Here is a 25,058-nt window from a genome sequence, read left to right as displayed (position 1 = left end):
GTAAATTCGTGATTATATTCGCAAGCCATACGGTGACGTTACACAATGACAAATGGTTTACGTAAACGATACGAGTAAATCTTTGTCAAGGACTTCGTTGCAATCTATCAGAATGACTCTCGACAAATACTGTTTACTCGACAAATATATATATATATATATATATATATACACAGTTTCCCTACATTATTTCTATTATATCTTTAAACTGATTTTGTCACCCGTGATATTTCATATTTTTTATATGTTTTATAAATATATTTAATGGTCATACGGGTCATATTTCTATAAATCAAATAAATATTATATAATGAAATGGACTAACGCTGTGTCACTGTTTGTTATCAAATTCCTCTCAAGAAAAAACTGATGAAATAATACGATATCCAAACTACTTATTGCCATATATATACATATATATACGTATTCTCTAGATAAGCGAAGGAAAATATTCACTGTGATGAAACAAAGTTGAAACTTTTCGTGAAAACAATATCGAAAACTTGATTCGTTTCAAAATCTAAATTAGTTTCCGTTAGTCTGCCTTTTGATCCCTGCCTTCGTATAAATAGTGTGTGTTGCATGACGCCAAGCAGCAAAATACCGACAGTAGCTAAAATGACTCTGTTGCTATCGCTCAGCTGGCTCAACTTGAAGCATCATCGTTAATATCATTCAACATTCTGTGTGAGATACGGACAGACACGTTTCTTCCTACTTAGTAGAAGCTTTATTTAAAGAACAACCATGTAAGTATGACAACAATTTGAAATTTAATTTGTACATTTAAATGTCACGTATTTTTTATTCAACCGACTAATTACCTTAAGTGTTCATTTACAATTTAAAAGTAAAATTTAAATGTTCTTATCGATCAAGCAAAACTTATTGATTTTTTAGCGGCTTTCTGATATTGGTAACGTGATAAGAATAATTACGATTTTTACACTACATTGGGAGTTCGTCACAGTGCACGTAGATGATAAAAACAACACGAAGTATATTTTGTAATCTAGGTATATCACGGGAAATTATTACTTGACTAACGTTATTACATCGGAAGTACATTTTCCTCGCATATCCATAGACTATCGTTCAAAGGTATGTAAACACTTGCTTCCGCTTGACAGAGAGCAATTAAAAAAAAAAATCGACCGAAGGACTCCAGTTATTTGTTATTAGGAATTCCAGTTATTTGTTATTAATACGATCGTATGGAATACGATTACTCGAGAAAAATATTTCTGAAACACCGATCCGTCGTAATAAACTGAAGATTGATAATTTTGAAACGAAGCGTAAAACCATTTAGAAATAAGTAAAATAGAGAAACGACAGCAGTCATTGATTGTGATTTTTAATTATTGGAATTTAGTACCTTACAACATGGACTACTTTCAACTTCTCCTCGGCATTGCTGCAATACTTCTCGCGATCTATTTTTACTATAGCTCGGTTTATGACACCTGGAAGAATCGTGGCGTACCTGGACCAAAACCGTCAATATTTGTTGGCAATTTTGTGGATATTCTCCTTAAAAGACAGGCCGTAGCCACAATTGTGAAAAATTTGTACAACGAGTACAAAAGTGAACCGGTCTTTGGTATATACGAAGGAACATCGCCGATTCTTGTTATTAACGACTTAGACTTGATCAAGGATGTTCTCATCAGAGACTTCTCTTTATTCGTGGACAGAGGATTCAAAGTACTTGAAAAGGTATTTCCTTCATTGATTGCTCCGCGCAACAACATTATTGAAAACAGATTTATTCAGTTGATTTGATGTAAAAAGCATCTTGAGTTCAAAGATAAACGAGATGTTTTGGAAATAATAAAATAATCGTACAAACATTTTTCGGAAATTATTATTAGCAACAATTGCAAGACTTCCCGAAATCAAAGTGTTTGTAAATTTATCGATATATCATTTCATGCGTAGATAGAGCCATTGTCGCAGCATCTCTTCCTTTTGGAAGCCAAGAGGTGGCGACCACTGAGAGCGAAGTTATCACCAATATTCACCTCCGGTAAACTGAAAGAGATGTTCCCACTTATAACAGAGTGCGCGGGAAATTTAGAAAAATATTTAGACAACATAGTAGCAAAGGATGTGCCAGTAGTAGAGTGTCGTGATTTGGCTGCAAAATTCACGACCGACGTGATCGGGAGCTGTGCATTCGGGATCAGCATGAATGCTCTTGAAGATGAGAACAGCGAATTCCGAAGAATGGGCAAACAAATTTTCGCTCCCAATATAAAACAGACTATTCGAGAATCTTGCAGACGACTTACACCATTTCTGTTTAGTGTAGTTGGTTACTTTTTACGGATGACGGAGATAAACAACTTTTTCGTAAATCTGGTTCGTGACACAATGGAATATAGGAAGACGAATAATATAGCAAGACCAGATTTTATTTACCAGCTGATGCAACTGAAAGAACATCCGGAAAAGATGGAAAATGTTGGTGAGTAGGGAATTTGAAAGTATATCTCAAATGAAATCGCGAAAAATATATATATCACTAACAGAGTTATAACAAAAAATTGTGTGTTTTACAGAACTAACCGACTCCCTAATTGCCGCGCAAGCGTTTGTCTTTTTCATTGCTGGATTCGAAACGTCTTCGTCGACGATAGCGCATGCTCTCTATGAATTAGCACAAAATCAGGAAATACAAGATAAATTACGGCAAGAAATTAGAGATGCGTATGACAAAGATGGTGGAACTCTGACGTACGAAGGTATCAAAGGAATGAAATATTTGGACAAAGTGTTTAAAGGTGTGTGCCAAAGAATATTAAAGCACGTCTACCTAATGAAATCTGTAATGACAATTTATAACAAAATGAAAGAAACACTTGATTATTCAAAAGATAGTAAAATGATCATTTACTTATAAATGAGAGAATAGATCCGATTCTCGCGAATAAAACCTGTGCTTTATTTTTATGGAAGAAATATTTTTTGTTACTCCATAGAGACACTAAGGAAGTATCCAGTACTGACGGTATTAAACAGGCAAGCAATGGAGAATTATACGTTTAAAGGCACAAAAATCACCATACCAAAAGGAACAATAGTATGGGTACCAGTATATGGTATCCAACACGATTCAAATATTTATTCAGATCCTGAGAAATTCGATCCGGAAAGATTTAACGAGGATGCTGTTGCTGCCAGACATCCTATGAGCTATCTATCCTTTGGCGATGGCCCGCGAAACTGCATTGGTATTTAAATAAAATAAATAAAATATACTCGCAACATAGTATCTTGTACCCTTATTCTTATATAATGCTATTAGTTAATACTATGATAATTATACGATTAATTATACGATATCGGATCGATGTAATTTTTAAAAATTGCTTTCAGGTGCCCGATTCGCCAATTATCAAAGCAAGGTCGGTCTTGCAACGATTCTGCACAATCACAAAGTCGATGTTTGCGAGAAAACCAAAATTCCATACGAACCGGACAAAGAGGCATTTTTGTTATCGCTCGCCGGCGGGGTAAATTTAAAGATAACTAAAGCACAATGTTAATGTAAATAATTATTTAAATGTATTTTTTATCTAATTATACTATTACATCGTGTACCTTGCAATAACCGTAAATTAAGTTGTATTATTGTGTACAAATTCTTTAGAAACGATCGTATCAGAGAACGAAAATATTTCATTGATAACGCTTGAAACTTTTGAAACGTAGATGTAACAAAATTTCGGTGGAAGTATCATTATAGAATTCGGTTATCGTGAATTTTCATTCACACAGTATTATAAAGATAACGACAAACGGACCAACTTTGTTAGCACATAAAAACGAATCGTTATTGTAATTAAAAAATTACTCCGAATAAATTTGATACAATCGACAATTTTCCACACAATTTTCGACTGCTCGAAGATAAGAAAGTGTAAGAAAAAATAAGCCGTGTAAGCGGCGTACGAAGAAGGCGTTAACCAATTGCTACTCATCAACTGCGCCATATGGAGAGTGGGTAGAAGCAAATTTACAGTCATACTATTTCTGGCTGAAACGACTTCAGTCAGTACAGTTTGGCATTGATCGTAGATACAATCCAAACAGTTTCTTTCTTGCAGGAAGCTTTCATCTTCATATAATTACCCATCTTAACAAGTAAGTGTACAATATCTTACGGTCACATTACTGCAATACGTTGGCTATATAGCGTGTAGTTGATTATCAGTACACATGGTGCAATTGCGTAGCAGCAAAAATACGTCGAAAAGTTAAAATGTTAGATAACATATATTATAGGTTATATTCTATAGGTTAACATCATCCTTCTTGCTTTTATCATCAAACCATACACAGACTTATGCGATAGTTATTTTGTTTCAAATGAACGTAGTAATAATTTTGTTTGTTACAAGCAACGGTGTTATCTGTCGCGCTGAATTATCAGCAAACGAGATTAATTATCAGAAAATATCTGTATATAATCACACAAGCATCATTTACTTTATTTTATACTCTACGTGATGACAATTATTATCAAACGATGAGTTAGAATTTAATGGAGCGTAGTTTTATGGCAAAATCTGATTTACGTGTCATCTATAACTGAATATAATGCAAAAAGACGCAAAATGATTAATTTGTCCTTTCAGATATTAGCTACTTATAGATTGTTATTAAATCTTTATCAGTCGGTATCGGTGTTCCTAAACTTTTCTTTTCGTGGTTTATCTGCTGCAAGATATCTGCCATAACAGTATCAGTTTGGTGACAAGTCACTATAGTCACTTGACTGAAGACACCAGAAAGAGTTTCTTAGTTTATGTTTCTATGATACCTCTGTTTACGTGCGCCATTTTAATAGCGTCTGATTAAATGAACTTTAGGTAAGCTCCTATAATCCGAACTATCGCTGCGCGTTAATTCAGTTGTGTATACAATGTCTAATTATAATATGTAAATAATAGGTGCGCTCCTTGTGTGATACGCTCTCATGCGTCGCAATTAATAAAGGCTTGCAACGTTATTGCGTATTTAAAAGCAAATGTATTCTTATTGACTGAACCAAAAATCGTTAGCGATAGAGAGAAATATACAGGGTGGTTGGTAACTGGTGGTACAAGCGGAAAGAGGGTGATTCTACGCGAAAAAAGAAGTCGAAAATATAGAATAAAAAATTAAAAAAATTTTTTTTTTTTAATTTTTCTATCGAGACAACGATCTACAGTGAGATCCGTTATAACGAGACGCGATAAAGTGCACGCGTACCGAGCGAAAATTCAAAGTCGATTTTCTCGAAAACAAAGCCTCAAACGAAAAATTTTTATTCTATATTTTCGACTTATTTTTTCGCGTAGAATCACCTCCTTTCCGCTTGTACCACCAGTTACCAGCCACCCTGTATATAGATGGACTTTTATTATATAAACGACCTGGTCGTATGAACCAAATCGTCCCTCAATGGGGTTTGTATAAACAGAATCTCACTGTATGTGCAATTTTCTAATTCGTACAATTAATTTTAAAACGTGCGGATAGTGCTCTTAGTTTAACCCCTTCCTGTACTTTAGCGAGTCAGACTCGCGATGAAGATTTTGGCCCAAACATGAATATCGCGAGTCTGATTCGCGACCAGATACTTGGACCAAACGTAAACATAACAAACCGAGCTCGCGGACTGTTTTTTTTCCCGTTACGATCGTGACTGAATGTAAGTTCCTGTTTACGAGCATCAGTGTGATCTGTTTCGTCGAACTAAATGGCACGGGAAGGGGTTAATAGCAAATTACTTGTCCGAAACTCGACTAAATGCCACGAACATTCTAAAGTTATGCTATACATTTGACAAATTTTTGAAAATTTATACCATAAATATTTTTATTTCATTAAAAGTTTTATAGAGTATAAGTAGAAAAAACAACATCAAGAAAGTACGTTCCATGATTCATCGCTAGTACTAATGATCATCCGAGCGCGATCATCGTTATCTACTTCGAAGTAGTCGTTGCCATCGTGACGCGTCGTGTCGTCACTAATCGTAAGCGCCTGTCTTTCATTTTCCTATTGATAGTATTATTATGTGAACTCCACGCTGTTGCGGTTCATTTATCACAATTGTATAGAGACAACATGTTACACCATAATAATATCTCATCCTGAGCCCAAAGTGAGGTAAGTTTTTAAAAATCAAACAAAATTCATTAGTCGTATTCAGCTTGCCCGTTAACGATTTATTTATGTTTTTATCCTTCTGAATGTTCATCCTGTTACAATATCATATAGATACAAAATTTTCGACCATTAATAGTTAAGAATACGTTTTTAATTGCACACTCTATATTTAAAAACTATCCTACAAACACTGATATTTATTCGTTGAAATTAAAGAAATCTCGTTCGACATGGACTATTTTCAACTACTGTGTGGCATTTCCATACTACTTCTTGCGATCTATTATCATTACTCTTCATGCTACAACTTCTGGAAAAGTCGCAATATACCTGGACCAAAACCGATAATCTTCTTTGGCAACTTTCTGGGCGTTCTTCTTAAAAGAGAATCGATGGCCGATTGGATGAAGAGATTGTACGACCAATATAAGAATGAACCAGCTTTTGGAATATACATAGGAACATCACCACTTCTGATGCCCAACAACCTAGATATGATTAAAGATATTCTCATCAAGGACTTCTCTTTATTCGCTGACCGAGGATTTAAAATATATGATGAAAAAGTAATTAACAACTTCATTGTTTCTGCGTTACATACACTTTTCAAGTAACTAATTATTATTGCTATTTCTTGCGTAGATAGAACCAATACAGCAAAATCTCATCATGTTAGAAGCTGAAAGATGGAGGCCGTTGAGAGCTAAACTTTCGCCGGTATTCACATCCGGCAAGCTCAAAGAAATGTTCCCACTTATAGCAGAATGCGCGGAAAAGTTGGAGAAACACTTGGAAAAATTAGCACAGAAGGATGAACCAGTGGAGTGCCGTGAGTTTACTGCAAAATTCGGGATCGATTCGATCGGTAGCTGTGTTTTTGGACTAAACATGAATGCTCTCGAGGATAAGAACTCTGAATTTCTTCGAATGAGCAAACAAATTTTTGCAGTTAACGCGAAACAGATAATTCGAGATTTTTGTAGAGAATTTACACCATTCTTGTATAAAATAATTGGTTCTTACCTGCAACCAAAAGAAGTCAATGACTTTTTTGTAAATTTATTTATCGATACGGTGAAGTACAGGATGGATAATAACATAATCAGACCAGATTTTGTGCACTTGCTGATGGAACTGAAGAAACACCCGGATAGAGTTAACAATATTGGTGAGGATGAGAATACAGTTTAATATTATGCTTCGAATAAAATTATCATTATAAATATATCATATTATAAATTATCATAATAAAATTATTATTGCAATAACATAATAATGCATAGTAACGAATCTTGTTGTATTTTGCAGAACTCACAGACGCGTTGCTTGCCTCGCAAACTTTCGCATTTTTCGTCGGTGGATTCGAAACATCTTCCTCAACGATGTCACATGCTCTTTACGAGTTAGCACAAAATCTCGAAATACAAGACAAACTAAGAGAAGAAATTAGAGACGTCTACGATAAAAGTAATGGAGTTTTGACATACGCAGATATCAAAAGAATGAAATACTTGGACAAAGTACTTAAAGGTGCGTAGTAGAGGGTAAACTCGCAAAATTATTGAAATATGCAAAAAATAATTTTATTAATACGAATGGTAATATTTTCTATGCCTTTTCTCCGCAGAAACACTAAGAAAGTACCCGCCATTACCTATGCTAAACAGGCAAGCGATGGAAAATTATACGTTTAGAGACACGAACATTTCCATACCAAAAGGAACAGATATATTTATACCAATATATGCCATTCAAAATGATTCAAATGTATATCCGGATCCTGAGAAATTCGACCCTGAAAGATTTAACGAGGACGCTGTCGCCGCTAGGCATCCTATGAGTTATCTGTCTTTTGGCGATGGACCAAGAAACTGCATTGGTATGCTAATAAAATAATAAGATAAGAAAATATCAAATCTTTGGCATGTGCTTAGATCGTCGGTTTCAATCAGCATGACATTATGGAAAAGATAAATCGTCAACATCTTTTTCTCACCTTCTATCATCTTCTCCCATTTAGAAAGCATTTCTTCTATCTTTAACATATAAAATCTTCATGAGTTGGAATTTGTTCAAAATTTTCTGTAAGAAGTTTCCTTCCCAAACCTTCAAGCCAAATAAATATATAATTTTTTATAATTATTTGTAGGTGCCCGTTTCGCGCAATATCAAAGCAAAGTTGGACTTGCAACGATTCTCCGTAACCACAGAGTCGATGTCTGCGAGAAAACCAAGATACCTTTTGAAAATGACATTCATGCCTTTATATCGACGCTGAAAGGAGGAGTGTATTTGAAAATAGCTAAGGCATAAAAAAAAAAATTATTTTTATACTTATATTGTTATAATAAGTCATTATGTTATAATATATTATTTTATTTTATATTATTATATTATACTAAAAAGAATTTTAAGACACAGAAACAAGACGTCAATAAAATAAATATGACAGAAATTTGATACATTTTGTTGCGGTATTTGAAAGTGATCGGCACAGACGACTAATCGAGATCGATTAAAAGGTTAGATGGCTAACCAAAACCCTAATCGGTACATCTCTACTACTTGAACTGACATAAAAACTTGCACTAGTTGAATCCTTTATGGAGATCTTTAACTTTGACCAATTGGTTGCATTGCTGACATTCTCTCTCAGCTCTCTTAGTACATTCCTTCTTGGAAAGGATGCGACGATTACAGTGTGGAATTTCCGCCAGAACTGAGAAAATCTAACTACTTTCACCTGGTATTGACATACTCTTCTGAGCTTTTATGAATGAACACCGGATGTATCGAATTTTCAATGAGAGAATTAATATATATCCGTACTTTTTATTACGCTGATCGTTTGTCATTGTTGTCAATTTGTTACCATCGAATAACGTAAATTAAGAAAAGTCAGAGTCGAATAAGGGTTGAATAAATTGCTTTAGTAAATTGTACATGACTAGAATCCCCCATTACTAGAATCTTCGTTATTTTATACGCGTTCCATATTTGTCTCGTTGACTGTACTTTTAAGCCCATCCTATAAGTATCTTTCAAAATGACAGTTATGAAATCACTTTCTGTTTGACCGTTCTCGGAGTGACGCGATCGCGGAGAAGGCGCGTCAACGGGAGTCGCAAATTCTCGTTACGATTGGATTATCGACGCCACGAACTGATCGATCCCTTATTTCGGTTAGGGTAATAGAGGTGGTTGAATTAGTATAACACTGAGTTTAACAGGTTATAATATATATTTTATTCCAACAACTTATTTCACGGAGAGTATAAATGAACAGAGATACGTATTGTAATATCGTTTACAATAAAGTTAGAAGTGTTCGACTCTTATAGTTATTATTAAGATCACGATGTTAGTCGTAATAGGAGTGACTTGCAAATAGTGAGTTATGGTGTCGCGAGAGGTATAAATCGTAAATAAAATATGAATCGAGAAATGGGTTCAGCGATTTAGCGACTAGGCGACTAGTAGAGAGTTGTTGACTGATCAAAGGATGGAAAGTCAATGAAGTTCGGTGACGATGCCGTGCGGAGGAAAGCCAGTGAGGGGTGTGTCTAGCGCACACACCCCTCCATTTGACCATTGGATTTGTTAATGACAATTTTGGCTAGGAAAGTGAGACCAATAGTCGTTGCTTCTGATTGAATAAGAAGAAAGTTGGTGAGCAAAGAAAGGTCCCAGCCACCCCCGAGAGAAAGTTGCCAGCGGGAGATACCGAACGTGGGAAAAACCAAATTTCCGTATCTTCCCGTAGTAGAGAATAAATTTAATGAACACTCGAACTAAAAGATATTTGTTTAGTCTAAAGGACCTTAACTATGAAAATGCCAAGATTTATGCTGGATCCTTAAGCCTATTGAGGGTACACAGTAAAGGTGTGTGACATCTGGTTGTCATCTTGCCTGCAACGTGGGGCCTGATTTGTATAAAATCATCGGACGTAACATTTTCGTTATCTGCAAGTCATCATGAGTATGTCTCCGATAATCGTCAGAGTATGCGTTTAAAGATCGAAAGCGCCAGTAGATTAACATTAGTCTATTCTACATCATGTTAGGGACAACATCATTTTTCGCGACTCAGGAATATATCGTCTAGCACTAATAAGACATCTATATACATACGTACTTATGTGCGTGTGGAAAATAATGAAAAGCGATATCAGTTGATTCGTAAGTACTATATCGAACCTTATATAACGCTTTTAACTACGTTATAAACCTGCTTTTATCTGAATAAACCTACTTGTAATTCTATTGCCTTATATTGTGTATGTATATACATATTTCAGGATAATACTTCAAACAGTTTCATTCAAGTGGTGAATGTTAGTTTTATTATTCGATGCCATGCTACTCGTTTTGCAAACATAAAACGTCGAAAATTATGCAACACAACAGTGATAACGATTTCAACGTAATTATACACAGACAACACTAATCTAACAACAGAAATCTACTACATAAGTACATATACGTAATTTTACTAATTTTGAATAGCACAGCTCGTTAATAATAACACGAATAGCGTTGACATGCATATATTTCTCATTTTTTACGCGCAAAGAATATTATATCAATTATATCGATATCGCCAAAGTAGAGTAATGCAGCAGATAGCTTTACGCGTCTGATAATCTGGTTGATATGAATATTGCTTGATTCACGTCGCATTTAAATACTTTTTAAAACAACAATGTTTTAAAATACAAAAATAGAACACTTTCATACAATATGCATGTAATGATAACAGATGTATATAAGAATTTATAGTTTCAAAGTTTTCTATGTAATCATCGAATATATTCAATAACGCTGCAATTAGCATTAACAAACAAGTCAGATACTGTTCATATATTATGTATGCGTTATATTAACAACGCAAATAAGACAATATATTTCATTCATAATTCGACGTACGTTGCTCAACAAGGACATGCCCCTAAACTCGCGAAGAGGCTAAGCAGATTTGTACGCGCGTTTATTCAGAATAAAGATCATCAAAAATATCACCGTGTTCGCGTGTATCTACCAACACCGCTTTAACGATATAATTTAACCCCTCTTCTTTTATTCTACGGCGAAAAGAAATGTCCTGCAGAATTTTTATAGCACAACATTATAAATTCTTTTTCAGAAGAGAAATTATAATGAGTGGCTTTGAAATTTTGTGCGGGTTAGCCGCATTACTTCTGGCTTTCTATTATTATTCCACGTCAACCTTCGATTTTTGGAAGAGTCGTGGAGTTCAAGGACCAAAGCCTGTATTCTTATTTGGAAACACCATAGACCTGATGCTTGCAAGAATATCAATGGTGGCTTACCAGCAGAATCTTTATAAAGTATACAAAAACGAGCCGATGGTTGGGTTGTACATGAGAAGATCACCGGTTCTTATTCTAAAAGATCCGGAACTGATAAAAGATGTCATGATTAGAGATTTCTCGAAATTCGCCGATCGAGGATTTGCTGTTCATGAAAGGGTATGTTGTAAGTGACATTTGTAAGTGAAAAAATGAGCGATAAAGTTTATTAATAGCCACTAATTAAAGTTAAATTAATAGCCACTCCGTGTTCCATATCCATATTTCTTATTCGTACTTATGATTTATTAATGGTGCTATCACGAAGTAAACAAATATTTTTATCGTAAACAGAGACATAAAAATAGATCTTCCAACGAAGAAATTTCTAATCTTCTATTCTTCAGCGATAACGTTGTATTTGTCCTGTTTGCTTAAAAGAAAATATTTTGTCGGCTTTTAAACTAATATCGCGAACTGTTCACAGACAGAACCATTGTCTATGCATCTCTTCAATTTGGAACCAAAAAGATGGCGTCCGTTAAGATCGAAGCTCACTCCAATGTTCACATCCGGCAAACTGAAAGACATGTTTGGTCTCATCCTCGAATGTGCAGACCATTTCGAAAAATACTTGGATAAACTGACCGCGAAGGAAGAGCCCATAGATTTTCGCGAGGTTACAGCGAAATTCACGACCGACGTGATTGGTTCCTGCGCCTTTGGAATCGAGATGAGCTCGTTATCGGACGAAGACAGTGAGTTTCGTGAAATCGGCAGACAAATCTTCGCCTTGAACTTCGAGAACGTAATACGATTAAAACTCAGACTGTACATGCCGAAACTGTACGATTTGTTGGGTTACATCGTACCCGATAAAAGACATGCTCCGTTTTTTACCAAGCTCGTGACAGACACTATGAAGTACAGGAAAGAGCATAACATATACAGGCCTGACTTTATACATATGCTTATGGAATTGAAAGAACATCCAGAGAAATTGGGCGACATTAGTAAGTTTATAGTAACAACTTAATTTTAATGTCGCATCGCAATTTATGCTAAGAAAATACAATCACATTGTATCGTGTCGGCGAATAATAAGAAAGAAAATAACACGACTCACTTCTTAGTACAATACAATTTAATAACAATTTAATTAACACAAGTGAACGGTATTTTGCAGAATTAACGGATAGCTTATTAACTGCGCAAGCTTTCGTTTTCTTTGCTGCCGGCTTTGAAACTTCGTCGTCGGCAATGAGCAACGCTCTTTACGAACTCGCCCTAAATCAAGAAATTCAAGACAAATTACGTCAAGAGATCAGGGAACACCTTGCGAAACATAACGGAGAGTTGCAATACGAACATGTTAAAGACATGGAATACTTGGAGAAAGTGTTTAAAGGTATGCGTAGCTTTACTTCGAATAGAAGGTTAAAGCTTTACAAAGAAATATAATAAAAGATCTTTCTTAATTTATCTTCACAGAGACATTAAGGAAGTATCCACCAGGATCTCTATTGCCAAGAAGATCTACTTCCGCCTATACTTTCAAGAACACAAAAGTCAGTATACCGAAGGGTTTAATGATATGGATTCCCATATACTCGTTGCATCATGATGCTGACATTTATCCAAATCCTGACGTGTTCAATCCAGAGAACTTCAACGAAGACGCCATTGAGGCTCGTCATCCGATGACCTATTTACCATTTGGCGATGGACCAAGAAATTGCATTGGTATGTTCAATTATACGAGCGTTTCTGTTGAAGTTGTTCGTTTCTGTTTAAATTACCAATTTATTAACTTGCTTCATTTTTATTCTTAGGTGCACGTTTCGCTATTTATCAAACCAAAGTGGGTCTAATCACGATTCTTCGTAATTATAAAGTGGACGTTTGTGACAAAACCATGATTCCATACGAGTTTACTAAGACGTCGTTTCTACTGACGCCGAAGGGGGGCATATATTTGAAGTTAACGAAACTAGAAACATAATTTCAAAGCGAGACGTCCTTTAAAATGACTAATTTTAATCGTATTAACGCCGAATAACAAATTTTTCTATGCTTGTGTTGTAAAGTAAATTTTGTAGTTGTGACATGACAATTTTCGTTCTCTGCCATGCAAATATAATGGAGTGTTAACTCATATATTTTCATTTTCCCATAAATAATCGCACACGCATAAACGGTCCATATGCAACATGATATTCGGTTTCCGTCAAAATATTATTGTTCTGCGATAGCATATCTTCGTGCGCTTCACTCGGGAATTCCCCTGGAATCCCCCAAAGTTCCTCTTCGATAAAATAGGGCATCGCGGAAATTTTACGCGATACATCCCCTCCTTAAAGATATCCACCACATACGGACTATGCCTAAATATAAATATGCTGTAAATATTTTTGTGCGTTTACAATTTTTAGTATACGCATATACACATGAGGTGAATATGTGTGTCCGTGATGATTGTGGCTGGTGGCTGTGTAGATATCGCTGCTGGGGATACTGCTAATATTTACTTCCTACTTTAGGATCGTGGAAGAAAAATCGGACTTCGGTCGCCGGGATTCGATCCCGCGTTCCGAACGTTCGTAACTTAATGCGCCAATAATGATAATAATACTAATAAATATGATAATATTTCGAGGAAATTGACGCATGATGCTTAATGAATTTTACGAAGACAAGTTTTTTGCGTCATCTAGGGCGTATATAATGATGCCGTAATTAAGGTTTCACTGAAGTACAAATTCAGTCGTCGCGAGAGAATCATTACAAAGTTAAGCGGAATCACATCAATAAAGGAGGAGTACAAAAGAGATCAAAGTATTTGAATTAATAAATATAAATTCATGTATCTATGAATATCAACATACTTATAAAGTAGATGCATAGAAAGTAGAATTATTCAGTGCTTAAGTGAACAAATAAGTAAATAAATATGTTGGAATACAACGATATCAATCGCATGCAGATAAGGTGATTGATCGTACGGATTCTTCCGTTCGTTGCCCAGCGCCATCCCTACTAGCGTGCGTTCGTGAGATGCACCACGGCAGTTAGCACGTGCATGCTTTTTCAAAAAACGCCGGAAGAAACGTGAGGATATGGATGGAACATTCTAGATGGGCACGTCGAGAAGCTACTAGAAGGTTCTGTGCCACATGTAACACCGACACAGGTCACACTCATTACTCTCTAAAACTTTTCAAGGGCCATGGGTCACTAAACCAGTTAATCTGTGAATAACTAGCCAACTGTCTACATTCCAGAACGCACATTTATAATTCGTGGAACAATTGTTTAATAAATATCACATTATATTATTTCAAACACAAACATTGTGTTTTCCACAGATTATTAATCTTAATCCCAAGATTAAATTCTAACAAAATAGATAAATAAAAATTGTATAATTCTATTTTTCCAATTTTTATTGAGGCAAGTTTCTATGATATTCATAATCGAATCGACTCCGGTTTGGAAAGTGTTGAGCGAAAGGAGAATATCGACTGTACCAAATTATCATTGCACGTTTCTTTTTTCAGAAAATCATTCTTTTCGTCTGAATCAGTAACTGAAACAGAGAACCATGGTATATTATTTGATAATAATATGCGCTGTCGTTGCAGTACTTCTAGTTTATTATTATTATATATTAGTATTTAATTTCTGGAGGAAGCGCAACATCTCGGGACCAAAACCAGTATTCTTCTTTGGAAACTTTATAGACATCATGTTTTCAGGAATAGCTTTGCCACAATATATTAAAAACCTTTACGAAACCTATACAGGTAGAATGATTGGGTTATACATGAGATCGACGCCCGTACTAGTTTTAAAAGATCCGGAGTTAATCAAGGATGTTCTCATCAGAGACTTTTCGAAATTCGCTGATCGCGGATTTAATGTCCATGAAAGAGTACGTATACATACGTATAACTTATGCAACTTGTTTTTAGAACTTTTGGATACGTTTCGAGTCATTACGGCGAGCAAAGTAATATACACAATTACCTTTTAATCTTTATATAATATTTATCTATATTTATATTTATTTACAAATCACTATCCATTGTAATATATTATCATATATTATCATCATTATACTTTATATTGTTACATAAGATTATAGCTAGTCGAATAGTCAAAATTTTCAAATTGCGTTATAAACTGTTTTTAGGTCGAACCATTATCGCAGCATCTGTTCAACTTGGAAGCAAAACGATGGCGTCTATTGAGATCGAAGCTCACTGTGTACACATCTGGCAAATTGAAAAATATGTTCGATCTGATCATCGAATGCGCAAACTATTTCGAAGAATATCTGGATAAAATGGTTGCGCAGGGAGAACCTGTCGATTTTCGTGAGATAACAGCAAAATTTACAACGGACGTGATAGGATCATGTGCCTTTGGGATCAACATGGGTGCACTGTCAGACGAAGAGAGCGAATTTCGTAAAATCGGTAAACAAATTTTTGAACCATCTTTGGAGGCGATAATACGAATGAAATTCAAACTGATGATGCCGAAACTGTACGATTTGTTGGGTTACATTGTGCCGGACAGAAGACTTGCTCCGTTTCTAACCAAGGTCGTCACAGATACTATGAAATGCAGAAAAGAGAACAACGTGTATAGACCTGACTTTATACATACGCTAATGCAACTTAAGGAAGACTCAAAAAAGTTACACGATCTTGGTACGTTTAATAGCGTAGTATACAAAAAATTTGCTAAAATACATCCATTAGATATTTGTTAGATAGGTAAAATTACGAAACAATGTTAAATCGTATTTTACAGAATTAACAGACTCTTTCATAACCGCACAAGCTTACGTTTTCTTTGCCGCTGGTTTTGAAACTGGCTCGACGACAATGAGCAATGCACTTTACGAACTCGCGCTGAATCCCAAAATTCAAGAGAAGTTACGCGAAGAAATTAACGAACACTATAAGAAACACAACGGAGAGTTAAATTACGACCATATTAAAGATATGGAATACTTGGACAAAGTATTTAAAGGTATGCGTATAACTTTGCTTTGAGAAGAAAAATGAAAAATGAATAAAGTGGCATTTTTTTCAATTTATTCCTATAGAAACATTAAGGATGTATCCACCAGGAACTCTGATACCAAGAAAATCAAATTCTGAATATATCTTCCGAGATCCACAAATCAGTATACCGAAGGGTGTGATGATTTGGATTCCCGTATACGCGATTCATCGTGATCCCGAAATTTATCCGAATCCTGATGTTTTTAATCCCGAAAATTTCACTCGAGATGCCATTGATGCTCGACATCCGATGCATTATTTACCATTCGGCACTGGACCAAGAAATTGTATTGGTACGTTAGATCGATGATATTTACTCGATGACTACCAGAAGTATTAAGAGAAAAGAATGTCGACTTTGTACAAATTTCAAACACGCACATAAAACTTTTCTTTTAGGTGCACGTTTTGCTGTTTATCAAACCAAAGTGGGTATAATCACAATTCTTCGCAAGTATAAAGTGGACGTTTGCGAGAAAACTATGATCCCTTATCAATTTGACCCAAATGCATTTCTGCTAGCTCCAAAAGGAGGGATCTGTTTGAAGATAACGAAAATATAAACGTAATTCAAAATTACGATGGCTTTTTAAATTAATCTAATTAAAATTAATTAATTAGTCTAATTAAAATCGGTATCCAGTGTTTTTTCTAACAAAGCAGTTTATAATACATTATATATTAATTTATACTTTATATTTATATTTTATATTTATATTTATATTTTGTTACATTTTATTTATTTCACTTATTTATATTTTTGAACAATAAATAGGCGATACATATATCCGTAGTATAGTAATCCTTAAACCTATCACGTTTTGCATGCATCGCGATATGGCACAGGGACAAGAATGATAATGCTCTTTATCGCTCATAGTTACACGATGATGTTTCCACCGATACATGTGCTTAACTCTACAATTGCGTCGAGTCTGTTAAAAACAACCAATCGAGCCCTTGTTCCTTCCACAGGATCTTTTTCCATCTCTGCACACTTACGTGCCTTCCAACAGTATAAGGTATAACTGACTATAATTTACCATATCATCATAATTAAAATCAATGAAGAGGTTCGAATCTGACAGATTTCAAAAAAAGGAAGTTTCGAAGCTATCTCATAAGTAACGAATTTCCCTCTCTCTCTCTCTCTCTCTCCGCCTTATACAGATAAAATATTCATATTATTCATAATATAAATATTCGAAATATTATTCATAATATAAATATTCGAAATATTATTCATAATATAAATATTCGAAATATTATTTATAAACATTCTACGCGAAAAAGTAGAATTTTTTTAATTATATAATATAATTCATATTTCCAAGAGTCGTAAAATACACAGATCTGACTTTTACGTTTCTCAGATCCTCATACTCAGATCTTAGTTTTGCATTCCTCAGATTTCTCAATGTAAAAGTTTATTTTTATATTCAACTAAGTTATACATTTAATAATTTAGTTGGTGATGTATCAAATCGTTATAATTGCAACGTAATCACATATGAACACAATCGACAAAAAAATACGTTTTCCTTAATGCATATCACAGTAATGAGGATATAAGCAACAATAAGAGATTTAGCGTGCTAACGTACCGTTAGCCGCGATCATTTCCAGAAACTACCGGGAGGGAAACAAATTACGGCGGACAGCTCCAAGTCACCATGAACGATAACTGCAAGGACGGTGTAGGTATAAGACTACGAGACTTTCTACTGTAGAAGCCAGTTACATGTAAAAACGTGTTCAAGAAGCACCTTCGTAACTTTCTCCTTTACTACCGAATAACATAAATAGCAAGACCGTGTATTTATCGTAAGTTGACTTATATTTCTGCTTAGTTGTAAATTTATTATGCGATATGTCTGGCAAATAACATAAGATTTCCCTCATTCTCAAGTAATTTGTTAAATTTCCAGTTACATTTCTCTTTGGTTTACATTTATGGTTTACTTTTCGAATCATCAAGCTTAACATCTCTCATATTTAAAATTTAGGCTTAAAACTTACTCACTCAAACTCTCTTGTATTCCTCTTAAACCTCAATAACATACAAATCCAAATAGAAATATAAAATAAGAAACTCTAAGAATATAAAATGTAAGAGATATAATATAAAACTTAAATTAACGACATATAACGATTAACATATCAACGAGGAATTCATTTATCAACTTGCTTCTGTTTCACTTTCGTTTGCCAAAAAATTTGCTAATAAATATATATTTGTCGGAGATGGAAGGACAGCGGGGGTTCCCGTCCGGAATGTGGGGAAAACCCCCAATACCCTAGTCCAGACTTTGCTATAGCTGCACTTAAGTAATAACAATAAGGAATAGTTTTAATGTTCCAATCTGACTTTATGACGATGGGTTCGGGCTCGAAGTGACAACGCGTCACGGAAGGGACGTGTACCTGACAGAGGTATGAAATGATTATATGGCTCTCCTTAAAAACAAAGATTGACACGAGAAGTGGGGACAGGAGTATATAAGGACAGTTTCTTTTGCATTAAGAGAGAGTTAGTTTGTTAGTTAATCGTTGAACGAATTGCTGATTGAGTTATCGAGAAGTTACCCGAATCGAGTATTACGTTGATACTTGTCCTCCCGTGGACCGTGGATTCGTTATCGAACCTGAATTCGTTGTTACCATCATCTCGACCATCCTCTCGCCATTACTCATAGCCTCTTGTAGTGCCCACATTTGTACCGATAAATATTAGCTACATCCACGACGGTAAAGTAAGTAAAGGTTCATCGATACCATCATCGTCATAAAATCGATATTCATCAAGTTTAATCATAGGTCTTTATCGCAATCTAAATTCTACACGCAGTACTTCAAACGATTACCATTATTATCACACAAACATTATCTCCTAAAAACTAAGTACTCTAACTATAAAAGTACTTATCACCCTAACTTGTCAAGTTTTCTTTCTAGACGGCTGTAACTGCACAAGATATTTTTAGAATAATGTGATATCTATCTGCCTATTTTTAGAATAATTTTAATTACTATGTACATTACTCGATCTCACACAGAAATATTTATTACATTATTTTCAAAATTCATGACTCGTAGTAATTTTTTGTTATTTGTAAATTGTTATCGTCAAATTTAGCATCATTTGCTTAAAACATTTTCTTTTATTCTCTATAAACTAGAGAGTTAAAATGATTTAATTTGCTCGATATGATATGGGTAATACCTCAATTATTCAAACATTTTTCGCGCCTGTCGATGTTTTACTTATTCTACTATCTGTCTGATCTCATTTTCTCAAACGTAAATACTCTTCACTTCGCGCTTATCTTAAAGAGCTATTTATCTACTTGACTACGAAAAAGAAAAAGTAATTTTTCATACAAGTAAATGTTACTTATTATATTAAGTCTAATAACAGTTATCTACTTTACAAAAGTTAATACACCGTACCATACATATTCTATATAAAATAATATAATAATCGTTAGAAATCTTCAACGTAACATCGTTAAAATAGTTTGCAACTACTGATTTCAGATCATCGAGCAAAATGACGAACTATTTCGAGATTTTATGCGGCATGGCAGCACTGCTTCTTGCTCTCTACTACTATGCCACATTGACTTTTAATTTCTGGAAAAATCGCGGAGTAGTTGGACCACAACCTCTACCATTCCTTGGTAACACCAATGAACTTATGTTCGCGAGGAAATCAATGCCTCATTATCTCAAGGAAATTTACAATACCTATAAAAACGAACCAATGGTTGGTTTGTACATGAGAAGATCGCCTCTGCTTGTTGTGCAAGATGCAGAATTTATCAAGGATATTTTAATCAGAGACTTCCCCAAATTTGCGGATCGAGGATTCCATGTTTATGAAAGGGTAAGCGAAATTATAAGTTCGATTTTCAGAAATAAATCAATGTAATCCTTCGTGCAATAAACAGGTCCAATTTTAGCTCGATATACTGTATAACTTAATTTTTCAAATCAATTAATCCATAGACGGAACCGCTATCTCAAAGTATCTTGAACTTGGAATCTGAGAGATGGCGACCATTGAGAACTATGTTCACGCCGATATTCACATCCGGCAAGTTGCGAGAAATGTTTTACCTTATAATCGAGTGCTCGCAGCACTTGGAGAAGTATTTGGACAAGTGTGTGGAGAAAGGAGAGCCCATCGAATGTTGCGAAGTAATGGCAAAATTCACCACTGACGTAATTGGCACTTGCGCCTTTGGTATCGAGATGAGCGCAATGGCGGACGAAGACAGCGAATTCCGTAAAATGGGCAGGGAAGTATTCGCTGTGAATCTGGAAAACGTCATACGACAGAAGATGAAATTATTCATGCCAAAGTTGTACCATTTGCTCGGTTATGTAATACCCGATCGAAAGTTAGCACCATTCTTTACAAAAATTGTGACTGATACTATAAAGTACAGGAAGGAGAACAACATCGTTAGGCCAGACTTCATGAACATGCTGATGGAGGTAAAGAAACATCCGGAGAAGTTTGGAAACATCGGTACGTCTCACAGACATTTGATTCTATAACAATGATTCATTTGCCAAATAGATTTAAAACGGATGAAAATTTGTTAATCGATGTAAATTGATCGCGTGATCGCAATTCTTTCCAGAACTGACAGATTCGCTACTCACCGCGCAAGCATTCATATTCTTCGCAGCCGGTTTTGAAACTTCCTCTACGACTATGAGCAACGCACTTTACGAATTAGCTTTGAATCAAGACATACAAGACAAGCTTCGAGAAGAAATCAGAGAGCATTGTTGCAAGAGTAGTGAAGGGTTAAGATTCGAAGATATCAAAGGAATGCAATATTTAGAGAAAATATTCAAAGGTATCTTTAATTCTCCTTTAATTCTCACTTTATCTAATCGAATCTATTTCCAATTAATACGATATATCTAATGAACTTGATATGTCTAATTGTTACGACCGTTCGCGGAGAGACGCGGTCGCGAGGAAAACGCGTCAGCGAGAGGCGTAAATTCTCTACGATTCGGTGAATCGACGCCGCGAAGTAGTCGTTCCCCTGTTTCGGTTAAGATAACAGAGGTGGTTGAATGAATATGACACAGTATAGTAAGTTATATTTCACCGTTTATTCCACAACTTATAACGAGGATAGTTACACTGGTGCGTATGTACGAGATGAGTGAGTGACTGATCTACGGGTGTGTATACCCGCTCGAAGGATGTTGACCGTTCGAAGGATGTAAAATCAGTACTGTCTTGGGAGACGATGCTGTCTCGGAGGAGAGCTAAGGATGGGTGTGTCTAGCGCACGGGACCATCGGATTTGTTCGTGACGATTTGAGTTAGGAGAGTGAGGGAGTAGGCTTCGTCGTTAATTGGTTAGACGAAGGGTCTTAACCGCCCTCGAGAGAAAGTGGTTAGTGGGAGGAAAGTTGCAGCGTACGTGACAAAGACTAACTTTCCCTTTTTAGCCGTGGTAGACAATAGTCTTTAGAAATTCTTCCGAACCAGATGTTTGTTTTGTTTGAAGGACCTTTTCTAGGAAATCTATTAGATTTATGGAAGGTACTTGAAACTATGGAGGATACGCTGCGAATATCCGAAGACATCTGGTTGCCATATTGCCCGCAGTGTGTGGCCTGGGCTAGGTAGAGTGTTACGCGACGTAACACTAATGAATTTTTATATTTATACAAGCAACATTGATATTATTAGATGACCATAATTTGGGTACACAACACAAACGCATACAAATATGACGCGTTTTCGTCTATTAATCGAATATTACTTTTGATTTTATTAATTATATCGTTGCTATTAATACCATACATTTCTAATCTAATCTGTAATTCTTTCGACTTAAACTATATTTTTAATTCGATCGACAGCTTTGACATACTTTCGACAGTTTTTAACAAACGTACGAATTCTAATGATTTATCCTTTTTTTACAGAAACGTTGAGAATGTATCCGCCAGGAGCATTCATACCGCGGAGAACGAAATCGAGCTACACCTTCAACAATACTAAAGTTACGATACCACAGGGAACACTGGTATGGATACCAGTGTTTGCGATTCATCGTGACCCGGATATTTATCCGAACCCTGATTCATTTGATCCCGAAAAGTTCAACGAAGACGCCGTGGCTGCCCGACACCCCATGCATTATTTACCATTTGGCGATGGTCCAAGGAATTGCATTGGTATGTAAATTACATGACCATTTTTATTTTTGCATGATTTAGAAAGTTTAGAATTGATTAGGAAAAGAAAATGAAAAATATTTAATATTAAGAATCTATCGTTCCTTTCTACTTCCATCTGTAACTTGTTAAATTCACTCCTCAATGAATTACAAATGTTCACAACTATTAATCAATTTTTCGTACTGTATTATCTCTAGGTGCACGTTTCGCAAATTATGTAACCAAAGTTGGACTAATTACGATTCTTCGTAACTACAAGGTAGAAGTCTGCGATAAGACGATAATTCCCTACGAATTTGAGCCAGGTGCATTTGTGACAGCACCAAAAGGAGGAATATACCTGAAGATAACGAAAATACGAAACGAGTGCTGAAAAATTCTGTTGGATAATTTTTAAATCTGCTCAAGCAATATATATTTATGTAAATTTCGCAAAAATTTAGTTCGTATTACGGACATGTAAATGGTCGTTTCTAGTCAAAAATAATAAATATGGGTACTCTTGTTATTTAGATTACAATCATCGTTCTAATAATCTGTTTATTCGAGTAACGTATAAATTTTCATTTCTTTATTGTAAATTTAAACATCTATTTATATATCTATATTTTTTCCACTTAATTATCCATTGTTTCGCACTTAATTATAAAGTAGGATTAGGATTAAATAACTTATATCGTTATTAATGTAAATGAAAATTGTAATGTGAAAGATTTGCAAGTGCCTTCAATAAACAAAATAAGTGTTTTGCCTATTTTAGAGAATTCCTACAAATTTGAAACATGTAAATCAATAATTGATCTTGCAAATTATTTGATAAATATCGATATCTCATCCATCTCAGCTATTTCGATGATCTTTGAGCGTGTTGAAGAAATCAACATCTGAAACATGCCGATAATTGTGCATCCGTGGCAATTTATTAAAAAGTTGAGAATCAAAAATATAAAATACGAGAAGGTGGAAAACTGACTCATAGCTGCTATCGTTATTATCATTATTTAAGAGAATTATATTTACTTATTACATATTATTTAAGCGAAGATTAGGTTGACGTAAATAACGCCGATAACAAAATTGTTAATGATTGTAGTAAAAATGAACTTCTTGTTCTATGAAATTCAGTCCAATGTCCTACCACAACGAATCATCAATTCCCTTTATTGAATGACTCGCTTCTTCTTATCAACTCGCAAGATGTGTTAATTCGATACGCACACTTTCCCGTCAAAAATTTTCTATAGATAAGATCAGTGGCATGAACTCAATTGCAGAGCCTCGATATCGTTCCATTAATATTCAACTTTTTTCTCAATGTTTGTTAATAAATATTCAAATCTATGCGTTTATATAACATTGTTTCCTGATTTATGTACATACTACAGGTGTTACGACCGTTCGCGGAGAGACGCGGTCGCGAGGAAAACGCGTCAGCGAGAGGCGTAAATTCTCGCTACGATTCGGTGAATCGACGCCGCGAAGTAGTCGTTCCCCTGTTTCGGTTAAGATAACAGAGGTGATGGTATGAATATGACACAGTAGTAAGTTATATTTCACCGTTTATTCCACAACTTATAACGAGGATACTTACGCTGGTGCGTATGTACGAGATGAGTGAGTGACTGATCTACGGGTGTGTATACCCGCTCGAAGGATGTTGACCGTTCGAAGGATGTAAAATCAGTACTGTCTTGGGAGACGATGCTGTCTCGGAGGAGAGCTAAGGATGGGAGTGTCTAGCGCACGGGACCATCGGATTTGTTCGTGACGATTTGAGTTAGAAGAGTGAGGGAGTAGGCTTCGTCGTTAATTGGTTAGACGAAGGGTCTTAACCGCCCTCGAGAGAAAGTGGTTAGTGGGAGGAAAGTTGCAGCGTACGTGACAAAAACTAACTTCCCCTTTTTCGCCGTGGTAGACAATTTTTTTTTTTTTTTTATTTATTTGTTGAAATTACAATCAATTCTCGCGTTGAGAATTTTCAGTAATTTTTCTGGCGTGGCGCAGTGACATGGCTGTTTATTTACAATAAGTTAATACTTATTATAGATAGGTATAATTTATGAGTATTATAAGTAAGTGCATATGCTTAATTTGGATAATTAAATGAATCTAACGTTTAGGTCTAGCGGGTAGTGCCTCTTCAGCCTGCGAATCTGGTCCGTCGTATCGAGTAGTCCAGTGATTAGGGGGTTTCGGTGTTTGTTGATTCTTTTGCTATATCTGTCGCTATATTTTGCTATTTCCTCTTTGACGGTGGGTATCTTGAGGTCGCGGTGTATTGTTTCATTGGT

General features: G+C 35.3%; 3 protein-coding genes across 5 annotated transcripts; all 3 read left to right on the top strand.

The window, feature by feature from the left end:
• The first annotated feature begins 585 nt into the window (after positions 1–585).
• LOC126872590 (uncharacterized) lies at positions 586–8,622 on the top strand. Its single transcript, XM_050632699.1, has 13 exons — positions 586–749; positions 901–1,101; positions 1,376–1,719; positions 1,942–2,470; positions 2,565–2,786; positions 2,985–3,236; positions 3,382–3,546; positions 6,274–6,297; positions 6,379–6,728; positions 6,805–7,330; positions 7,471–7,692; positions 7,790–8,041; positions 8,312–8,622. Exons 3-13 carry the CDS (start codon positions 1,387–1,389, stop codon positions 8,473–8,475), a joined length of 3,039 nt encoding a protein of 1,012 aa, XP_050488656.1. The 5' UTR covers positions 586–749; positions 901–1,101; positions 1,376–1,386; the 3' UTR covers positions 8,476–8,622.
• Positions 8,623–10,129: 1,507 nt separating this feature from the next.
• LOC126872349 (probable cytochrome P450 6a14) lies at positions 10,130–13,630 on the top strand. 3 transcript variants are annotated; one of them, XM_050632200.1, is made up of 7 exons: positions 10,130–10,343; positions 10,463–10,637; positions 11,308–11,653; positions 11,961–12,486; positions 12,660–12,881; positions 12,965–13,216; positions 13,306–13,630. In XM_050632200.1, the coding sequence occupies exons 3-7, from the start codon at positions 11,321–11,323 to the stop codon at positions 13,473–13,475; spliced, it is 1,503 nt and encodes a 500-aa protein (XP_050488157.1). In that variant the 5' UTR covers positions 10,130–10,343; positions 10,463–10,637; positions 11,308–11,320; the 3' UTR covers positions 13,476–13,630. The 3 variants fall into 3 exon arrangements, with proteins under 3 accessions (XP_050488157.1, XP_050488156.1, XP_050488155.1); XM_050632199.1 differs by having other exon boundaries at positions 10,131–10,343; positions 10,463–10,587; XM_050632198.1 differs by lacking the exon at positions 10,463–10,637 and having other exon boundaries at positions 10,134–10,343.
• A 1,026-nt stretch (positions 13,631–14,656) lies between these two features.
• LOC126872589 (uncharacterized) lies at positions 14,657–24,158 on the top strand. The gene is made up of 10 exons (XM_050632698.1): positions 14,657–15,404; positions 15,666–16,188; positions 16,292–16,513; positions 16,590–16,841; positions 16,948–17,105; positions 20,066–20,434; positions 20,557–21,082; positions 21,198–21,419; positions 22,513–22,764; positions 22,965–24,158. The coding sequence occupies exons 1-10, from the start codon at positions 15,075–15,077 to the stop codon at positions 23,138–23,140; spliced, it is 3,030 nt and encodes a 1,009-aa protein (XP_050488655.1). The 5' UTR covers positions 14,657–15,074; the 3' UTR covers positions 23,141–24,158.
• Positions 24,159–25,058: the final 900 nt, after the last annotated feature.

This window comes from Bombus huntii, chromosome 13 (genome assembly GCF_024542735.1).
Source record: "Bombus huntii isolate Logan2020A chromosome 13, iyBomHunt1.1, whole genome shotgun sequence".
Classification (NCBI taxonomy): domain Eukaryota; kingdom Metazoa; phylum Arthropoda; class Insecta; order Hymenoptera; family Apidae; genus Bombus; species Bombus huntii.
The sequence above is the reverse complement of the archived record's forward strand: the minus strand, read 5'-3'. Positions and strand labels throughout refer to the sequence as shown.

Bases quoted from the DNA above. Each gene is read 5' to 3' on its own strand.
- LOC126872589 (XM_050632698.1), top strand. From the start codon at position 15,075: ATGGTATATTATTTGATAATAATATGCGCTGTCGTTGCAGTACTTCTA. The intron at 16,514-16,589 runs GTATGCGTATAA...TTATTCCTATAG, and splicing joins CTTGGACAAAGTATTTAAAG to AAACATTAAGGATGTATCCA. The intron at 16,842-16,947 runs GTACGTTAGATC...CTTTTCTTTTAG, and splicing joins TGGACCAAGAAATTGTATTG to GTGCACGTTTTGCTGTTTAT.
- LOC126872349 (XM_050632200.1), top strand. From the start codon at position 11,321: ATGAGTGGCTTTGAAATTTTGTGCGGGTTAGCCGCATTACTTCTGGCT. The intron at 12,487-12,659 runs GTAAGTTTATAG...GGTATTTTGCAG, and splicing joins AGAGAAATTGGGCGACATTA to AATTAACGGATAGCTTATTA. The intron at 12,882-12,964 runs GTATGCGTAGCT...TTATCTTCACAG, and splicing joins CTTGGAGAAAGTGTTTAAAG to AGACATTAAGGAAGTATCCA.
- LOC126872590 (XM_050632699.1), top strand. From the start codon at position 1,387: ATGGACTACTTTCAACTTCTCCTCGGCATTGCTGCAATACTTCTCGCG. The intron at 3,547-6,273 runs GTTAATGTAAAT...AATATCATATAG, and splicing joins AAAGATAACTAAAGCACAAT to ATACAAAATTTTCGACCATT. The intron at 6,298-6,378 runs GTTAAGAATACG...TTGAAATTAAAG, and splicing joins AAAATTTTCGACCATTAATA to AAATCTCGTTCGACATGGAC.